Raw genomic sequence first — 20,704 nt, 5'->3', positions numbered from 1 at the left:
AATCACGATCACAATTTCTGCCTTTCACGGTTAAATAAGCGTAACAGTCTGCGATATTAGTGAGCTAGCTATATATGTAAGGTATATAATAATGTTACTAATATTTACTAATAATAATTTATAGAATGGATCTTAAAAGAGGATGCAAGTGTAAACACCCTACAGAGTAACTGTTTCTATTAGCAGTAAAGAATGGGGAAAACAGTTATTTAATTTTGGTCAAAAGAAATCATCGAAAACTTGTTCAACATGTATGAAAGCTAATATTTTCTGTAATGTTATGTTTTTCTTTCTTTTAGAATCAATATCTAAGCACTGGCAATTTTATTTTTTTTGTGTGTGTGTGGAGCCCTTTAATAATAAAAAAAGGTTTTCAAATGACAGAATAATTGTGATTAATATTTTTGGGGGAAATAATCTGGATTATCATTTCACCATTATTATGCAGCCCTAGTAGTATTTGTTCTCTTTTTTAGACTGACTGTTCAAACTGCAAGTTATATGTGGCCAGATCTAACTTTTTATGTTCAGACTGAAGTCGCTTTTGCTAGCATCTCCATATTAGTTGTCATAGTAATGAAGCAAACTTGCGAAGGTTCATCATACGTAATTGATGTTTTGCTATTGGTTATGTTATTCATAAGGGCAGTATTCGAATATGAACACATTTGTCACAGACAACAGCATAAAACAAAAACAGGAAAGGTGGCATATGCAATATTTGTTGCTGCTATGGTTGACAACGGGCTGCTGCAGGCTGCCGTTTTAGCCGGGATGTCCCATATATTGGCAGAAATTACAACATCCTGTACGGAATGTCTGTTATCCTATATTTTAGCAGGCATCGAAAGGTCCCGTATTGAAGACTTTTTGTCCCAAATTGAAGTGTTAAAATATACTCAAGTGTCAGACACTGAAATGCTTGAAGGGAACCCCCGTCCTGTATTGAATTCCTTAATGCACGTGAGACATTCTATACCTTATCGTGCTGTGGTGGCTTGCAACCTGTGTGTTACTGCACCTTAATACTGTATTATTACAAAAGAGTTTTACACTGCTTTGGCTGCCCTGTTACAAATACTGTATATGACATATGGGTGCGTTCGAGTCAGAAATGATCGTCCCTATGGTCAATTCCCCTTAAAGACTTAACCTTCCACTGTCAGAGTTTCAGAGAGCCAAAATGTGTAATAAAACAGTTATTTTGAACAGACTACAAAACACTTAACAGATTGGAGTCAGATAGGCAAAAAAATAATAATAATAATCTGATTTTGTTTTCAGCCTGTGGGAACATGGCATAGGAAACTAGGTTGCAATTTGATATTGTGAGTAAGTATGATTTTCATGTTTATTTTCTCTATTTCTGTATTCAGGCAAAAATGGACGGCCGAATCTGACAGCTGCAAATGGAAAAGTATCCTCAACAGCTGATGACAGTTCTAAACCAATTGGAGTCCGACATATCACAGGTCCAGATGGAACAAAATGGGTGTGTTTAAATATTGCTAATTTTGGCCAGCCTGTTTGAGATTAATTTCTATGCAGATCCATTGATTTTATTGACTGTTAGCAAACTTTTATAAACACTATGACATTTACATAGTTCTTCTTTGTTTTCCAATGTATAAACTAGAAAGTTTTAGCCTGAACTCTAGTCATGATTCTAACACTGAAAATGTAACGTTATAGTGTTCCTTTGGTTTCATCAGGGAGTTTAAATTAAGAAAATGATAAAAATTTATTTAGATCTATTCTATTCTATTCTATTAATACAGGCTAATACAGGCTATTTGTATTGTACTACTCATATTCATAACCCCAGTTATTCTCTCCTTCATTGGCTCCCCTTTCAATAAAGCATCTTTAGGTAAGCAAAGCCAGTCATGTGAATATGACCATTCTCTTGGAATAGAACCGTCACAAGCCGCATAAGACACTTTTTCAAGCAGGGCTGTTTGACTGTTCTCTCATTTTGTTGTGAAATTGATTCTACTTATAGTTAACTCTCTATATGTAGTCGCAGGTTTACAGAGTTTGTAACATTGTGATGGTGGGTGTTCACTCTTTTAGGTTGTAGATCTGGACAAGGGTGTCTTAATGAATGAAAATGGAAGGGTTCTTCAAGATTCAATGGGAAGACAGAGAAAAGTGATCCTTGGAGAAGATGGCAAGACTATTTTTGGTGAGTTACTTACACTTTACTTTCTTTAATTTTATGTACACTACCACTCTAAAGTTTTTGAAATGGATGACTTGGACGGAATAATTAGGAAAAGCAGCCACTAAGTGCCCAGCATATAGATGGGAACTTAAAAAGCATCCCAGGGTGATAGCTCAAGACGTTGGTTGAGAAAATGCCAAGAGTGCATTTCTGCAAAATTTAGACAAAGTGTGGCCACTTTGAAGATGCTAAAATATAACGTGATTTTGATGTATTTTAGATTTTTTTAGTCACAACACAATTCCCATATTTCCATTTCTATTATTCCATAGTTGTGATAACTTTACTTTTATTCTAAAATGTGGAGAAAACAAAAACAAAGAATGAGTAAGTGACCCTAAACGTTTGAACATTAGTGTATAAATACTTAGTAGAAGCAAAGTTATTAAATCTCTGTATTCTTTTTTATATCTTAGATGACCAGGGCAGCCCATTGGTCAACCAGGAAGGATTAGCATTATTTGGTCACGGAAGGCACAGTCGGCCTGTTGTTAATCCCAGTGAAAAGTATCTAACTTTAGGTGGAAAGACTGTTGTAGGCTTGGACCGCCCTAAACATAGAACTACTACCACAACAACCACTACAACGACAACTACAACAACCACTACAGCCACAACCACACAAGAACCCACAACTGAACCCACAACAACAGAAATTGCAACAGAAACTTTGGAGCCAACAACATTAGCTGCTGAGCCCACATGTCCGCCTGGACTGTACTCACGAAGGGATACAAATGGTTTCCCAATTGTGGAGGCTGATGGAATACTTAACTGCTACTCTGAAGGTGAGATGATCCTTTTGGAGCAATAGTAAACAGAAATATGTTTCTAACAATACAAATTCATGAGCTTCAACACATGTGGATTTAAAAGGATAGTTTAAACCACTGTTTACTCATCCTCATGATGTTCCAAACCCATATGACTTTCTTTATTTCTTCCATGCAGCACAAAACGAGATGATAGGCAGAATGACATCTTCAGTCACCATTCACTTTCATTGCATCTTTTTCTCATACAGTGAAAGTTAAAGGGATAGTTCACCCTAAAATTAAAATTCCCTTATATTTTGCTCACTCTTGTGCCATCCCAGATGTGTATTTGTTACATTCTGCAGCTCACAAATGAAGATTTTTAGAAGAATATCTCAGCGCTGTAGTTTCATACAATGCAAGTGCACGATGGCCAGAAATCTGAATGTCCAAATATCACATAAAGGCATCATAAAATGAATCCATATAACTCCAGAGGTTTAGTAAATGTCTTCTTAAGCGATCCAGTAGCTTTTGGGTGAGAACAACTCCTTTTTCAATACACATAATGCCATTGCATCCTCTAGGCATGATCATGATTTCAAGCTTGATTACACTTCCTAATGCTTGATGCATGCGCAGAGTTCTAGATAGCATTATAGGAAGTATAAACAAGCTTGAAATCATGATCGTGTCTAGAGACTGCTGTCAAGATTTATAGTAAAAATGAATTACGTTTTGGTCTGTTCTTACCCAAAAGCTATTGGATCGCTTCAGAAGACATTGATTAAACCACTGGAGTCATATGGATTACTTTTATGATGCTTTTATGTGATTTTTGGACCTTCAGGCCACCATTCACTTGCATTGTATGGACCTACATAGCTGGGATATTCTGTAGTAGTCTTTGTTTGTGTTCTGCAGAAGAAAGAATGTCATACACATCTGGAGTAAATTATGAGAGAATTTTCATTTTTAGATGAACTAACCTTTAATGGTGGGTGAGACTGTCAGTCATCTTCTGTCAACATGTTTTTTGTGTGTTCCATACTGGTCAAAACATGGGTAAAATGAGCCTGAAAAGTATTGGCCATGTTTGTTTTTACTACTGTTCGTTTTTGTATGACAATTCTTGTCACAGTCAAGTAGTGCCCACAAGACCCGATCCTCTGTAGAATTAGTTTTCCAAGGATAATGTCATTTAGCTTGTAAACAGTAAACCTCAAAGGATATCTGTCTGTTATGCCTGATTAGACTGCTACACTTTGAATCTGTCTGTGATCAGTATGCTTTTTCATTTAAATAGTTATTTCCTCTGTAGAGCAACATAAATATCTTTCGTCTTACTGCTTCCCACTCGTAAGGCTAAAGTGTTTAACTTAATGATAAAATACATTCTCTTGTTGTATCCCAGCTTTTATGCAGAAACAACTGTGAGTAAGCCATTCATTTGATTGGCTGCGTCTCTGAAGCGTTATAACATTTTTACTCTGTTTGTTTGAGCAGCCCGACCTGTTTGAAATCCATTTGAAATTCTGTTACACGACAGTAGCACAGTCAAAATTGTTGCTGATACCTTTGTAATGAATCACAAACAATGAATCAGTCACAACATTGTCCCAGATGTAGTTCAAAAAAAGCATAAAAATATTGCAAGGATTTGAAGTTGACATATTTGTAAATACATTGGGTAAAGTTTATAAACTGTAAAAATATTTTTTTTTTAGATTAAGTCACCTGTTTATATCTGTTAAAGATATAGTTCACCCAAAAATTTTAATTCTCTCATCATGCCTCAGCCTTATGCCGTCTCAAACTTATATGACTTTTGATCTTTCGATTATATTACTTATGTAGAACACAAACAAAGTTATTTTCATAGATGTTCAATGTGTTTATATCCAGTCAATTGGCTCCAAAACTTCAGAAGTCATGGATTAAACTAATAAAATTTTTTGGATTACCTTTTTGCTACCTTTATGTCCTTTTTGGAGCTTAGAATTATTGATCCACATTGACTTGCATTGCATGGATTCACATCATATCTCCTTTAAAACATCTATGTGTTCCGCAGAAGAAAGAAATGTATACGAGTTTGAGACTGAGTGAGTAAATGATAAGAGAATGATAAGAGAATGAGGGCAGTGGTGGCTCAGCGGTTAAGGTTACTGACCAGAAGGTCAGGGGTTCAAGCCCCAACACCACCAAGACACCACTGTTGGGCCCTTGAGCAAGGCCCTTAAACCTATCTGCTCCAGGGGCGCCGTATCATGGCTGACCCTGCACTCTGACCCCAGCTTAGCTGGGATATGTGAAAAATAAATAATTTCACCATGTATATGCAGAAATGTATGTATAATGTGTGACAATTGATCAATTAAATTAAATTAAATTAAGCTACAAAGTGAAGATCTTTATAATTCAGTGTGCACAAACCTATGTACTTGGATGCCCTTCCTTGTTCTGTCTATTAACCAGACTTTGTTGTGTAAGCGTTTGTTATGTTTGCTGGTTTGAACACAAGTCAGTTAATGTAGCCAAGTTGCATTTAGGGAAAAGCTTGCTTAGATAGAGGTTTTGATAGTTACTTGGCTTGTCCAAAAAAAATATTTTACTGGGTGTGACATGAATTCCTGTCCAAGTTAAAGTATATATTAACCAAAAGGGAAAATGCACATTTAATTTCAAATTCACTTTATTACACAATTTTAACATAGCAATAACATTGCAATAACAACTTTAATACAACAAATGCTGTGTTAAATAATTAAGATAGTATACAATATTCTCTAACTTACAGAAGAGATTTTTGCGGAGACCACCACCATTCAAATCCCTACAACAACACAAGCTCCCACTCCTGAGACACGGCCATTCAACAACACCCCTTCCTCTGAGTTTGACATTGCTGGCAAGAAACGCTTCACAGGTAGTAAATTTTTTCATGTGTTTGTTTACATTTGTGTTAACATAGTAGGCTACAACAGACTGTGGGAAAAAATGCTATTCTATCTCTATCCTCAACCGTTCATGGTGCTCATGGATGTTACTGTAGCTGGTGGAGCATGAAACTAGCAACACCAAGATCAGATGCATAAATATAAATGTAATTATTCCAAACAAATTGATACCATGCTGAGATTAAACCTCACAGGAAACACAACTGGCCGCTCGCAGATCATTTTCTGTTGATGCGAGGCACTTGAGAGTTGAATGGTGAATGAGAAGGAAAATTATTTGGCCTACATCTGCTGCTCATTCCCTTGGTGATGCTTGTAAGCAGCAAATAAAATGGAGCGTACAGCTGACCTTATGTAGGATTTATATGCAAATTCTTTTTGTCCCTCAGTAATAGAATGATCCTCCAAACTCCACCTAATCATTTCCATTCATTATAATTTTCAAAAAAACTCTGCAGACACTGGAGACTCCGTGAGCTAATGAATAACTAATTTAGAACTATAACTCAACTTTATATTACTCTTTTTTTTCTTATTTTTATTTTAATTTTATTTTTTTTTATTTTTTATTATTTTGAAAGTCACAATACAACTGTGTTTGAAATATTTTATCATCATTTACTTTTACTAGGGCTGTCAATTAATTTAAAATTATAATCAAATTAATCAAAATGTATTTGCCTATATCAATACTTATTAAGAAAGGCCCCCAAATAAATATTTAGTAGGCTAAATAATATTTAAAAACATAATATAATAAATTATATGATTTAATTTAAATACATTCTATCAGAATAGGAGCACACAAGTAAAGCTATATTTTATTGCTTTAGTTTTTTAAACGTGTTATTTTGTGTATAATTAATTCATATAAAAGTTAACCTAGTTTTTGCTAATTTTCAAAAGGCAGAATGACATCTTCAGTCACCATTCACTTTCATTGCATCTTTTTCTCATACAGTGAAAGTTAAAGGGATAGTTCACCCTAAAATTAAAATTCTCTTATATTTTGCTCACTCTTGTGCCATCCCAGATGTGTATTTGTTACATCCTGCAGCTCACAAATGAAGATTTTTAGAAGAATATCTCAGCGCTGTAGTTTCATACAATGCAAGTGCACGATGGCCAGAAATCTGAAGGTCCAAATATCACATAAAGGCATCATAAAATGAATCCATATAACTCCAGATGTTTAGTAAATGTCTTCTTAAGCGATCCAATAGCTTTTGGGTGGGAACAACTCCTTTTTCAATACACATAATGCCATTGCATCCTCTAGGCATGATCATGATTTCAAGCTTGATTACACTTCCTAATGCTTGATGCATGCGCAGAGTTCTAGATAGCATTATAGGAAGTATAAACAAGCTTGAAATCATGATCGTGTCTAGAGACTGCTGTCAAGATTTATAGTAAAAATGAATTACGTTTTGGTCTGTTCTTACCCAAAAGCTATTGGATCGCTTCAGAAGACATTGATTAAACCACTGGAGTCATATGGATTACTTTTATGATGCTTTTATGTGATTTTTGGACCTTCAGGCCACCATTCACTTGCATTGTATGGACCTACATAGCTGGGATATTCTGTAGTAGTCTTTGTTTGTGTTCTGCAGAAGAAAGAATGTCATACACATCTGGAGTAAATTATGAGAGAATTTTCATTTTTAGATGAACTAACCTTTAATGGTGGGTGAGACTGTCAGTCATCTTCTGTCAACATGTTTTTTGTGTGTTCCATACTGGTCAAAACATGGGTAAAATGAGCCTGAAAAGTATTGGCCATGTTTGTTTTTACTACTGTTCGTTTTTGTATGACAATTCTTGTCACAGTCAAGTAGTGCCCACAAGACCCGATCCTCTGTAGAATTAGTTTTCCAAGGATAATGTCATTTAGCTTGTAAACAGTAAACCTCAAAGGATATCTGTCTGTTATGCCTGATTAGACTGCTACACTTTGAATCTGTCTGTGATCAGTATGCTTTTTCATTTAAATAGTTATTTCCTCTGTAGAGCAACATAAAAATCTTTCGTCTTACTGCTTCCCACTCGTAAGGCTAAAGTGTTTAACTTAATGATAAAATACATTCTCTTGTTGTATCCCAGCTTTTATGCAGAAACAACTGTGAGTAAGCCATTCATTTGATTGGCTGCGTCTCTGAAGCGTTATAACATTTTTACTCTGTTTGTTTGAGCAGCCCGACCTGTTTGAAATCCATTTGAAATTCTGTTACACGACAGTAGCACAGTCAAAATTGTTGCTGATACCTTTGTAATGAATCACAAACAATGAATCAGTCACAACATTGTCCCAGATGTAGTTCAAAAAAGCATAAAAATATTGCAAGGATTTGAAGTTGACATATTTGTAAATACATTGGGTAAAGTTTATAAACTGTAAAAATATTTTTTTTTAGATTAAGTCACCTGTTTATATCTGTTAAAGATATAGTTCACCCAAAAATTATAATTCTCTCATCATGCCTCAGCCTTATGCCGTCTCAAACTTATATGACTTTTGATCTTTCGATTATATGACTTTCGATTATATTACTTCTGTAGAACACAAACAAAGTTATTTTCATAGATGTTCAATGTGTTTATATCCAGTCAATTGGCTCCAAAACTTCAGAAGTCATGGATTAAACTAATAAATTTTTTGGATTACCTTTTTGCTGCCTTTATGTCCTTTTTGGAGCTTAGAATTATTGATCCCCATTGACTTGCATTGCATGGATTCACATCATATCTCCTTTAAAACATCTATGTGTTCCGCAGAAGAAAGAAATGTATACGAGTTTGAGACTGAGTGAGTAAATGATAAGAGAATGATAAGAGAATGAGGGCAGTGGTGGCTCAGCGCTTAAGGTTACTGACCAGAAGGTCAGGGGTTCAAGTCCCAACACCACCAAGACACCACTGTTGGGCCCTTGAGCAAGGCCCTTAAACCTATCTGCTCCAGGGGTGCCATATCATGGCTGACCCTGCACTCTGACCCCAGCTTAGCTGGGATATGTGAAAAATAAATAATTTCACCATGTATATGCAGAAATGTATGTATAATGTGTGACAATTGATCAATTAAATTAAATTAAATTAAGCTACAAAGTGAAGATCTTTATAATTCAGTGTGCACAAACCTATGTACTTGGATGCCCTTCCTTGTTCTGTCTATTAACCAGACTTTGTTTTGTAAGCGTTTGTTATGTTTGCTGGTTTGAACACAAGTCAGTTAATGTAGCCAAGTTGCATTTAGGGAAAAGCTTGCTTAGATAGAGGTTTTGATAGTTACTTGGCTTGTCCAAAAAAAATATTTTACTGGGTGTGACATGAATTCCTGTCCAAGTTAAAGTATATATTAACCAAAAGGGAAAATGCACATTTAATTTCAAATTCACTTTATTACACAATTTTAACATAGCAATAACATTGCAATAACAACTTTAATACAACAAATGCTGTGTTAAATAATTAAGATAGTATACAATATTCTCTATCTTACAGAAGAGATTTTTGCGGAGACCACCACCATTCAAATCCCTACAACAACACAACCTCCCACTCCTGAGACACGGCCATTCAACAACACCCCTTCCTCTGAGTTTGACATTGCTGGCAAGAAACGCTTCACAGGTAATAAATTTTTTCATGTGTTTGTTTACATTTGTGTTAACATAGTAGGCTACAACAGACTGTGGGAAAAAATGCTATTCTATCTCTATGCTCAACCGTTCATGGTGCTCATGGATGTTACTGTAGCTGGTGGAGCATGAAACTAGCAACACCAAGATCAGATGCATAAATATAAATGTAATTATTCCAAACAAATTGATACCATGCTGAGATTAAACCTCACAGGAAACACAACTGGCCGCTCGCAGATCATTTTCTGTTGATGCGAGGCACTTGAGAGTTGAATGGTGAATGAGAAGGAAAATTATTTGGCCTACATCTGCTGCTCATTCCCTTGGTGATGCTTGTAAGCAGCAAATAAAATGGAGCGTACAGCTGACCTTATGTAGGATTTATATGCAAATTCTTTTTGTCCCTCAGTAATAGAATGATCCTCCAAACTCCACCTAATCATTTCCATTCATTATAATTTTCAAAAAAACTCTGCAGACACTGGAGACTCCGTGAGCTAATGAATAACTAATTTAGAACTATAACTCAACTTTATATTACTCTTTTTTTTCTTATTTTTATTTTAATTTTATTTATTTATTTTTTTTTTTATTATTTTGAAAGTCACAATACAACTGTGTTTGAAATATTTTATCATCATTTACTTTTACTAGGGCTGTCAATTAATTTAAAATTATAATCAAATTAATCAAAATGTATTTGCCTATATCAATACTTATTAAGAAAGGCCCCCAAATAAATATTTAGTAGGCTAAATAATATTTAAAATAGTTATAAACATAATATAATAAATTATATGAATTAATTTAAATACATTCTATCAGAATAGGAGCACACAAGTAAAGCTATATTTTATTGCTTTAGTTTTTTAAACGTGTTATTTTGCGTAGAATTAATTCATATAAAAGTTAACCTAGTTTTTGCTAATTTTCAAATGCCTTTTGTATACTATAGATTTAAGTGTTTTGCCTTCTCCCAGACCCAAACATTGAATCCCAATCCATCATACATATATTAATTCACTGGTGATGCTTGTAATGAAATGAAATTGTTTGTATAACTAGTGAGAGTGTAAAAAGTATGTTATAAGAGTGTTTCTAGATGTTCACAGTACTAAAAGTGGCCATAGATTAAGTAACACCTTATTTTATAACGTTTTTGCATTTTGTTTTGTTTCTGGTTAACTTCCAACATTTTGTATTGCAGCGCTGCTAAATGGTTTGCTCATAATGTGTAATCTCTTTTATTTGTGATTTCCTAACTTGTAAGTTGCTTTAGATAAAATTGTCTGCTTAATGAACTTTGACTGGATTTGACTTACAGGATAGTTGTTAAAATTTTGCCATAACAAGAGGTTTCTTGTAAATATGTAATTGTAAATGAAGAGTTAAGGAGGGATAAGACAAAATATTGTTACTATAAATATCCCTTCTACTTATAAAATGTCATATCATGGTCTCTGGTCTCTTCCATATCCTTGTGCGACCCTGTGTACACATGCGTGGACGTTGTATTTTGGCTTCGCTATATGCAACGCATAATTTCATTACATTTAAACTGACTGATCTCAGTTCAGAACACTATGTGAGAAATGCCAACAAAACTAAGAAACCTAATTAAGTTTTTACATTGAAAAGTGTTTGAGTCATACGATTTGAGTGTGTAGTTTCATCCTAAATGGCATTTTTTATATTTTAGCGATTTATTGCAAAACGCCACACTACTAGAAACAAAGTACACTATAATGTACAATAGTGATATTTTTCCTTAGAAATCCTATATTTACTGTGCATTATCACAATGAGAATCAATAGGTTAATACAAAAGCAAATATTTTTGCTTTTAGAAGCATTATATGGAGTTATAAGGTGAAATAATAAGGTGAATTTCAAACTGTTCTGGGACCAGTGCAGACAGACAGCACACTGGAAGTTAAGTCATTTACTAAATAGATAGCAAGGGAGCATCCTATAGCTTTCCTATGCAGCTAAGTGCATTCACTCCTAACATCTGACCAAAAGTTAAGTTTCAGGCTGCAGATGATGTTTGGACTACTCAATATGTTTGGCAGACATGGAACAATGGTAATCAGTACATTGAGTTTATAATATATAATTTAATTTTAACATGGTTGGCAGTGATTGAATGATGCTTATTATTTTATTGCATATTTATTAGGTGCTACTAGTTCAAACTGGGAAATGCACACAGGAGTCAAGTGCAATTTACCTTGTCTGCTCTCAGTTCTGCAATTAAGACAACATAACATTTGTTGGTTGAGGCGATTTAAGAGGCCATTGACTTTACAGGCTTTTAACACTACGGTTCTTTCATGTGGGCAGCTTCTGTAAGAAATTCTTCAGAATTCCTGAGAGAAAGAATTTAAACTCAGCTCTTTGACTGAATGTCTGTGGCTTTGGGCTTCATGCCTGAATAGCCTACTGTCAGTGTGTGTGTGTGTGTGTGTGTGTGTGTGTGTGTGTGTGTGTGTGTGTGTGTGTGTGTGTGTGTGTGTGTGTGTGTGTGTGTGTGTGTGTGCGTGTGTGTGTGTTTACACAAGGATAGTAAAACCTTAAATCACCTACCTTGTGGGGCCCAGCCAGCGGTCTCCCCGAGGGAAATGGCTTATAAAAATACTAAACGATTCTTTTTTGAAAATGCAAAAAGGTTTCTGTGAGGGTTAGGGTTAGGGTTGGGGGATATAAATTATCGTTAGATCTGTATAAAATCCATAAAATGCATGGAAGTCTATAGAGAGTCCCCACAGTTATATAAAAACAAGTTTGTGCATGTGGGCAGGTGTTTTTAGGATACAAACTGGTAGTTACAAGGGTATTATGTTATAAATCTGGTTTATGAGGACATTTCCAGTATCCCCATAATTCAAATTGCTTAAAAAAACATCCTTAATCAATGTTTATTGAAAATTGTTTTTGGTTTAGGGTTATGGTTAGGGGATAGAATCTATTGTTCGTACAGTATAAAAATGATTATGTCTATGGAGAGTCCTAATAATGATAGCAGTGAGTGAGTGAGTGAGTGAGTGAGAGAGAGATAGATAGAGGTGTGCACGAATAAGAAAAATGAGACAGAAAGAATCCCAGATTTATTTAATTCCACAACTATTTGGATGTTGCTCCAGCCAATTCACAAACATTCAGTTTGAATCACAATACAAGCTTTAGGATTAGCATAGTCACGACATGATACTATGCTACCATCCAAGATAGAATTGGAGTGTTAGGCAACAGCATATAAATCAGTTTTGGCCACTTCAATAAAGAAAGTCTTCCCTTGTACAAGTAGACATACTATAGCAATGAACATATCACATATTATCATATGTGAAAAATAAACCTTCTATTTTGCTTCACCGTGTGCTAGCTGCTTCAAGTTCAGTATGAATTGGTTTACTAAGACCAACTATAAAAGCCTTTCAACTTCAAGTTTAGCTGAGTCCATCTTTACAAACCCAAATCCCCAAAAGCTATACACCTTGATTTGGAACGTTGTTTCTTTCTTTTTTTGTGTGCAGAGCCTTTGCCAGTAGCACAATTTGTCAGAGGAACGTAAAAAAAGCATAATGGACTTGGATATTCATCTTTCCTTTTTTCTCTTCACCTCTCCCTTCTCCTCAAGAAGCTTTGACTCATAGACTGCTTGTTCACAGACCGTCCACAGTCTGTTCACTGACCATCTGATGCATATATTACACAAAAATGCTAAATGCTGTCTGAACTTGCCAGTTCTAATCTGATTGAATTACTTTTTTTACCACATAATTTACACAGGAAGTATGAGTGAGTAGGAGGTGGTCTGAGTTCAGTTGCAAAGGAATTATGGTTCACATGAGTGAGACTCATGTGAGTCCACATTTGTTAAGGAAGTAAAATAACTAGCGCATGCGTTTTTGATGATTTAAGCATGATTGATGACATCATCAATTGCACAGAAACAGGTGCACTATGAGTGGCAGGGGAATATTGTGGGACTCTGAACGGGTGAGCTGATGTGTGCCTGAGTGAGCATGCAGCATAAGCAGGGCTGTAAATGCATTGCTTGCAACACAAATCTGCTGAATTGCAGCATGCGATAAACAGAGATGCAAACATTGTTCACAAGCTGGTGCGCATAATGGCACAAAATTAAGAAAGAAACACACAAATATAGCCACCATGCACATTGTGTTCTCCATAATGTGTCATTGTCCTTTTGGAAGACCCATTTGTGACCGAGCTTTAATGTCCTGGCTGATATATTGAGATGTTGATTAAATATATCCACATACTTTTCCTTCCTCATGATGCCATCTATTTTTTGAAGTGCACCAGTCCCTCTTGCAGCAAAGCACCCATACAACATGATGTTGCCACCCCATTCTTCATGGTTAGGTTGGTGTTCTTCTGCTTACAAGCCTCACCCTTTTTCCTGCAAACATTTTCCTGCAAACCATAACTATGGTCATTATGGCCAAACAGTTACATTTTAGTTTTATTAGACCAGAGGACATTTTTCCAAAAAGTAAGATATTTTTACCCATGTGTACTTGCAAACTGCTGTAGTCTGTATTTTTTATTGCAGTTTTAGAACAGTGGCTTCTTCCTTGCTGAGCAATCCTTGTTTTACTGTGGATATAGATACTTGTCTACCTGTTTCCTCCAGCATCTTCACACGGTCCTTTGCTGTTGTTCTGGGATTGATTTGCACTTGTTGCAGCAAACGACTTTCATCTCTAGGAGACAGAATATGTCTCCTTCCTGAGCGGTGTGATGGCTGCGTGGTCCCATGGTGTTTATACTTGTGTACTATTGTTTGTACAGATGAACGTGGTACCTTGAGGTGGTAGACTTGTGGAGGTCCACAGTTTTTTTTCCTGAGGTCTTGGCTGATTTCTCTTTATTTTCACATTATGACAAGCAAAGAGGCACTTATTGCATGTAAACTTCTGACCCACTGGAATTCTGATATAGTCAATTAAAAGTTAAACAATCTGTCTGTAAACAATTGTTGGAAAAAATTCTCATGTCATGCACAAAGTAGATGTAGGAAACGACTTGCCAAATTTATAGTTTCTAATATTACATTTGTGGATTGATTACAAAATATGTTTAATGACTTCCACCTAAGTATATGTAAACTTCTGACATCAACTGTACATACCCAGTATGAAAAATAACGGTCAGATTTCACTGATTTATTTATTTGTTTCACATATTACTAGGATTGTTTTATACTTATGACAAGACAAGGTTTGTACTGACCTGGGTTCAGTTTTTTGACAATTATCCAACAATCCAAGAGCTCCTACTGTTTCATGGTTCCTCTAATGTGCTTGTTTTGGCAGAGACGTGACATCAGCTGCTCTGACTGGAAATATAGGAAAACACCATAAGAATGAGAAAAATAGGATAAGCCAACTCTTCATTGTTTAATGAGGGAGGCCCTCAGTGATCACAAGGTTGTTGATTGTAATGCATTTATACAATGGAATTAGAAAATGGCTATGCCCATCAGGGCTATGTAAGGAAATAGAGATTTCAGCACCACTGAGACCACTGGAGCCAGAAGCACCACCAAACTTTTCAAATGTTCCAATATGATTGAAATAACCTAGAGACCAAGCTGTACATGTCTGTCTTTATAGAAATACTGCATGTTACATTCAGTGCTACAGGATTGAGCACAGTAAAGCTGATATCTGTAGAAGAATATGTGGTTAAAAACCACAGTAACAGTGGGTTGAGGGAGCTGGCAAACACCAGCTCTGCAGTCCTCAGAAGTATTAGTAAGATGGAGCTGTGCTAAGAGGGAAGACAAGCATTTCAAGCAATCATAAGTACTGTGGGAATCATTATCACTTGGTCTAGAACACTGTAGAGGTAGGATAAAAATATATAGATATTTCAAAGTATCGTGATATTGTACCTTATGAAACTGTGTCACTATCCTAACACCAGTAATCATTAAAAGTTTCATATTAATGTTCTTGGGATTAACCGCTAGACTGCAAGGGTTTTTGTGCATTGAGAAACACACTGCAACCAAGGTACAATATTCTCATACATAATTTTTTACTCACACTGTCATGCCTGTGTCTTCGCTACTTCTATGGATCTATGATAAATTAAAGCAGGAAGTTCAGCTCTTGTTGTGCACAGCCAAAGTCAGGCTGATCTCATTAACATGATGTGACTGTGGCACCATTTTTGAAAAATGAAATTACATGGTTCATTATGTATCATGGCAGATTCAAGGTGAAATGTCAACTGTGTAGCACTAAAGAGAGTTAATGTGTTACAAACAGAGGTTTTTAAGGTTAGTGCTCTATTGAGCTTTTAGTAAAAAACAACAACTCCCTTACCTAAACCTAACTGATAGTGTCATGAAAGCAAATGTGAGAGGAAAAACAGATTATGTTTTTTTAGGGTAATTCTCTATTAATTTGTTTAAATGAACAAAATTGACATCCCTACCCTAATCCTTAAATCTAATCCTAGTGTCTTTGGGTGTTTTCACACTTGGTCCGTTTTAGAATGAAGATTCGAGGGTTTAACTGGATGCCTTGAAAGCCGCATGAAAGTTAAGAAATTACGACAGGAATATTTATTGTATTTTATTAATGGAAGTAACACTGAGGCTGTCAATAGATTAAACATAAATTGTGAGTTATCTTTTTGTTTGTCGTTAATAAGACTAATCTACCATGGTTGAATGTTGTATTTTGATCCAGTATCCAGTATAAATCCAGTATTCTTTTTTATATTAAATGACAATGCATTCATGTCTGTTGCAAAACCTTTGTCTTTTAATGAATAAAACAATACGTAATAATGCAGAATTACATACATAACATTAATACCAAAGATTAATAAATTAAGTTTGATTGAATATAGACACCTGTTCTTATGCTGCTTATTCATTTTGAGAGCATTAAACATGTTTATTTTATCTTATAAGTTAGTACGTAGAGATATTTGTATTCTTAACATTAAATATAACCCTAATAATAATAATAGTGTAAAAGGTTCCAGGAATAAGAAATGGAGAGGGAAGCAGGGTGGCAGTCCAGATAAGTCAAGTTTTAGTGTTTTTTTAGTCCAACAAACACAGTCTTTGGCTTTTCAGCATCACAACAGAATATGCACTTTAGCTTGACAACTTCAGGTTTCTTTGTCCCTGACTTTCTCTCCCCATCTGTCACTTCGGCGGTCTTTTAAATCCCATCTCCATTGTCACTGAAACGAGACACAGGTGTTTAGTGTTAACAAACAATAGTGTTAACTCCTTACTGCTTCCTCTCTCCCCAGTGACAGACACATGACCACGTCCTGCTCCACTAATAATTATAATAAATAAAACATTTTTAAAGTAGGCTCGGTCCCACAAATGACACAGAGTGTGAATTTAAAAAGGACTGAGACCCTGGTAACTGGTAAAGTGGACCAAAAAGAGATCTGAGGCACATACAAGACAGTGTGAATGCAAAGAGAACTCAGTCCTTTTTCACTGTCCACTTTTTTGTCCACTTAAAGGGGTCTTAGTTTGGTTCTTTTAATTAGTACTCAAGAGTGAAAACACCCTTAAAACTGAGATGAAAAACGCAATTGCCAAAGCAACTATGTTGGCTCATCTTTCAACTTGGCGTGCTCTGCTGAACTTGGTCTATCTGTTGAGCTACCATGCAAGTTGATCACACTTGCATACGCTTGTAAATGTACTTATGTAATGCAAATGTTAAAATGTATCGCCTTACAAGGCATGCGCTATACTAAAAGTGTTTTGATATAAGATTGCCTTTGTGAGGAACAGAGCAAGAAGTATGTGTTCATGAACTGATGATCAGCCATTTAACTCATCTTATCATTACGTTATCCAGATATCAATATAAAATAACAGATTCCCCCATATTCAAACCACTGATTGGTTAAGAGAAAAGGGGCAATTTTGTTAAAAAAAAAAAAAAAAGCAGCACCAAAACAAGCTTCATACCAAAAAAGATCCGCTGCTGGTACACCAAGAACACAGCTCTACACTAAAACCTCTCATTCTCAATGTATGCAGTGGTAAATCCTGAAAGTCCAGACTTTGGACTGCACAACAGACACACACTTACACATATGAAAGCCATTTCTACAGAGAAACACATGAAGAAAAAAATGCTAGATAAAACGACATGAGCTAAATGTGCTGAAATCAGTCGAGAGCTGCTTCCTCCTGGCCCGAACCTCAGATGTCTCCTTGAATATTTATGGGTTTAATATGTTAGAGTGTTTTCTGCTCTCCAGATCCCCACCGTCTTTGTTGTATTTGCTCCCACCTTGGCATACGACTCTCTCTGGGTGTGTGAATGCAGTAGCTGTTGCTTTGTGATTTGCCATTGTATTTAAGAACCTCTAAATTCAGCCCTGAGCAATATGTTTAAGTATGCTGAAACCTGCATCTTGTCGTTTTTCATGGAGGGTAGTATGTTTTTCTCCCCTCCAATGTTTTCTTCTTCCAGATTCATCTGACACATGCTGTATCTTTTAGGTTATCACTCGTAATAGAATGCAGTGTGACTCTTGGTTGAGGCACATGCACAGAAGTGTGTTTTTTGTTCTGTGTCATGGTCAGCATCACATGGAGCACATGGGGGGTTTGTTATCTGGAAGTTTTCACAGCTGTGGATCCAGCTGGCCCTACGTAGGATGACAGAAATAACAGAATTTCATCGAGCCAACAGGAAAAAGCCACAGTCTACAGCAAAGTATCAACAAATGTAGCTCAATTCCTCAGCAGAGCTTGTGTACATTTTTAGAATAGAACAACATGTAAAATGAAAAACAACAGAAATGTACATGTTTATTGAATGGTAATTTAAGTTATTTGTCATCGATTTGAATGAAAGTCCTTGTTGTCCAATCCTCGTAGTACAAGTTGTTATACAATTGACAGATGTGAAAGCAATTTTGATATACATATTGTAGCCCCAAAAGTATTTTCAGACAAAGGTGTCCTAGCTGAGTAAACACAGGTGTAGTTTATCAAATTAACTATATGGGCATGTTCCACTAATGTTCCAAAACCACTGTAAAGGGGTTCGATGGAAAGGAGGCGGCGAGAACCGGCTTGGCAATATAAATAATATTTTAATGAATAACTTAAACCAAAAGACAAACACACACATGATGGACATGTCCGCAAACTATCTCTCTCTCGTCGCACCACCGTCTGCCATCGGCCTTTATCCCTCTCGGAGGCTTAATTAGCCTGATAAGGGACCGGGTGTGTAAAATCACGACCCGGCCCCACCCTCCGCCCTGCCACATATTTTCACATGCAAATGAGCTTGTGATTCGCCACAAATGTTTGCCAGAAGCTTGCAGCGCTTTACCAGAAGTGTTGAATTTGCAGCACATTTTTTGTGACAATTAATAATTTGTCGCAAAGCTTATTTGCATGTGAAAATAATGAGTTTGGGTGAATTTGCTGCAAATTTGCCCAAGTTTGCCAGAACTCTTGATTTTTGTAAGGAAAAGAAAATTTCACTTTTTTTCTTTAATCACATCTTTTCCCTTTCTCCTCTTCTCCTTTAAACTCACAAACTCCTGCTCTCAGCTCCGTATGTAAACTATGTCCGTAAGGACCCTGGAGCTCCCTGCTCTCTGACCGAGGCTCTAGAGTACCTGCAAGTGGATGTCTTGGCAGACTTGATGGACAAGGACCAGCATTCATTCAATCAAAAGCAGCCACCCAAGAACAAGCCCCATAATGTCACTGTGGTTGCCATGGAGGGCTGTCACTCCTTTGTTATTTTGGACTGGGCACGCCCACTGAAAGATGACATGGTGTCAGGTGAGTGAGGTGTATAAAAGACCTACTGTATACTACAGTCACTAGAACAGAACAAGTTATAAGATACAACGGGGCTAAAGGCTCCCTGGGACAAAAGTCTCCTTTGATTTGATTTTCTCCAATAACAATAAATCCATAGCATTTTCCTAAACACCTGTTTGTCACTATACACTGTAAAACTTTTCCTGATCCATGAGATCATTGCATGTAATGTCTAAAGGTTGATTTTGAGGCAATTTTATCTAATATTCAATCATTTTTAAAATGTTGTAACTATAATAAATATCTTAGAAATGATCACATTTATTTAGAGACAAAATACTTATTTGTCATTTCCTATTCTGTTTAAGGTGATTATATAAAAAAAATAAACAACTGTCCAATAAGTGAAAGGACAGTATTTTGGGAAGTATTTGGCCAGGACACCTAGGTTACACCCCTAGTCTTCTACGATATGTGCCCTGGGATTTATAATGACCACAGAGAGTCAGGACACTAAGTTTAACGTCTAATCAGAAAGACAGTGCCTTTCTACAGTATAGTGTCCCCATCACTATACTGGGGTATTAGGATCTGCATAGACTACATGGTGAGCACTCCTGCTGGCCTTAATAAAAGCTCTTCGTGCAGCAACCTTAGTTTTCCTCAGGAGGTCTCCCATCCAGGTACTGACCGGGCTGCAGGTGATATGGCTATAATCAGATTAGAAATTAATGTTTTTCTCTCTGTAGCCATACTGCAAAATAATTACTACACAGGAAATACTGTGTATACTGTATTGTGTTATTTTTAAAAACTATACAATACAGTGCACAATATACAGCTATTTAAAATTAAGTTGAAATGAAAATTATGCTGAATTGTTATCAGATGTCCTACTACCTTGTTTCAGTAAAAATCAAATCAGGGTTTCATTTTAATGTGCACTTTTTTAAACACAATACTACATCTAACACTGTTCCCAATTAATGTATACAGGGAGGCAATTCCCACAGCTGTTGTTAGTGTCATGACGTGATGTTAGAATGTTTAAATGCAGGGAATCCCTGCCAACAGACAACTGACAAAGTCCTCATGAAAAATAATGTTCATGATAAATAAAGTCCAGATGCTCATGAATACATTTTACTAGACATTGCCGAATAACTGGAGTTTATTAAACTGTAATGGAAGTTCAGGAGTGAATGCTCAGTGAGCAGTAGTAGCCGAGCTAGTAAGCTCAGGCTCTTACAAGTTTTTCTGGATTTAATATGCCTACAATGTATATGTACATTGATAACCTGCAA

General features: G+C 36.0%; 1 protein-coding gene across 4 annotated transcripts in view; it reads left to right on the top strand.

Moving 5' to 3' along the window:
- Positions 1 to 20,704, top strand: part of LOC127623747 (fibronectin type III domain-containing protein 1-like) — a 58,997-nt gene that overhangs the window by 26,074 nt on the left and 12,219 nt on the right. For 2 of the 4 annotated variants that reach the window (XM_052098229.1, XM_052098228.1), the window contains 6 exons: positions 1,377 to 1,492; positions 2,074 to 2,185; positions 2,641 to 3,012; positions 5,780 to 5,908; positions 9,444 to 9,572; positions 19,182 to 19,418. In XM_052098229.1, coding sequence (XP_051954189.1) covers positions 1,377 to 1,492; positions 2,074 to 2,185; positions 2,641 to 3,012; positions 5,780 to 5,908; positions 9,444 to 9,572; positions 19,182 to 19,418 — 1,095 coding nt within the window. The remainder of the gene's footprint in view (positions 1 to 1,376; positions 1,493 to 2,073; positions 2,186 to 2,640; positions 3,013 to 5,779; positions 5,909 to 9,443; positions 9,573 to 19,181; positions 19,419 to 20,704) is intronic. The other 2 variants (XM_052098231.1, XM_052098230.1) reach the window with 2 other exon arrangements.

This window comes from Xyrauchen texanus, chromosome 30 (genome assembly GCF_025860055.1).
Source record: "Xyrauchen texanus isolate HMW12.3.18 chromosome 30, RBS_HiC_50CHRs, whole genome shotgun sequence".
In the NCBI taxonomy this organism is placed as follows: domain Eukaryota; kingdom Metazoa; phylum Chordata; class Actinopteri; order Cypriniformes; family Catostomidae; genus Xyrauchen; species Xyrauchen texanus.
Note: the sequence above shows the minus strand (reverse complement) of the source record. Positions and strands in the feature narration are given on the sequence as shown.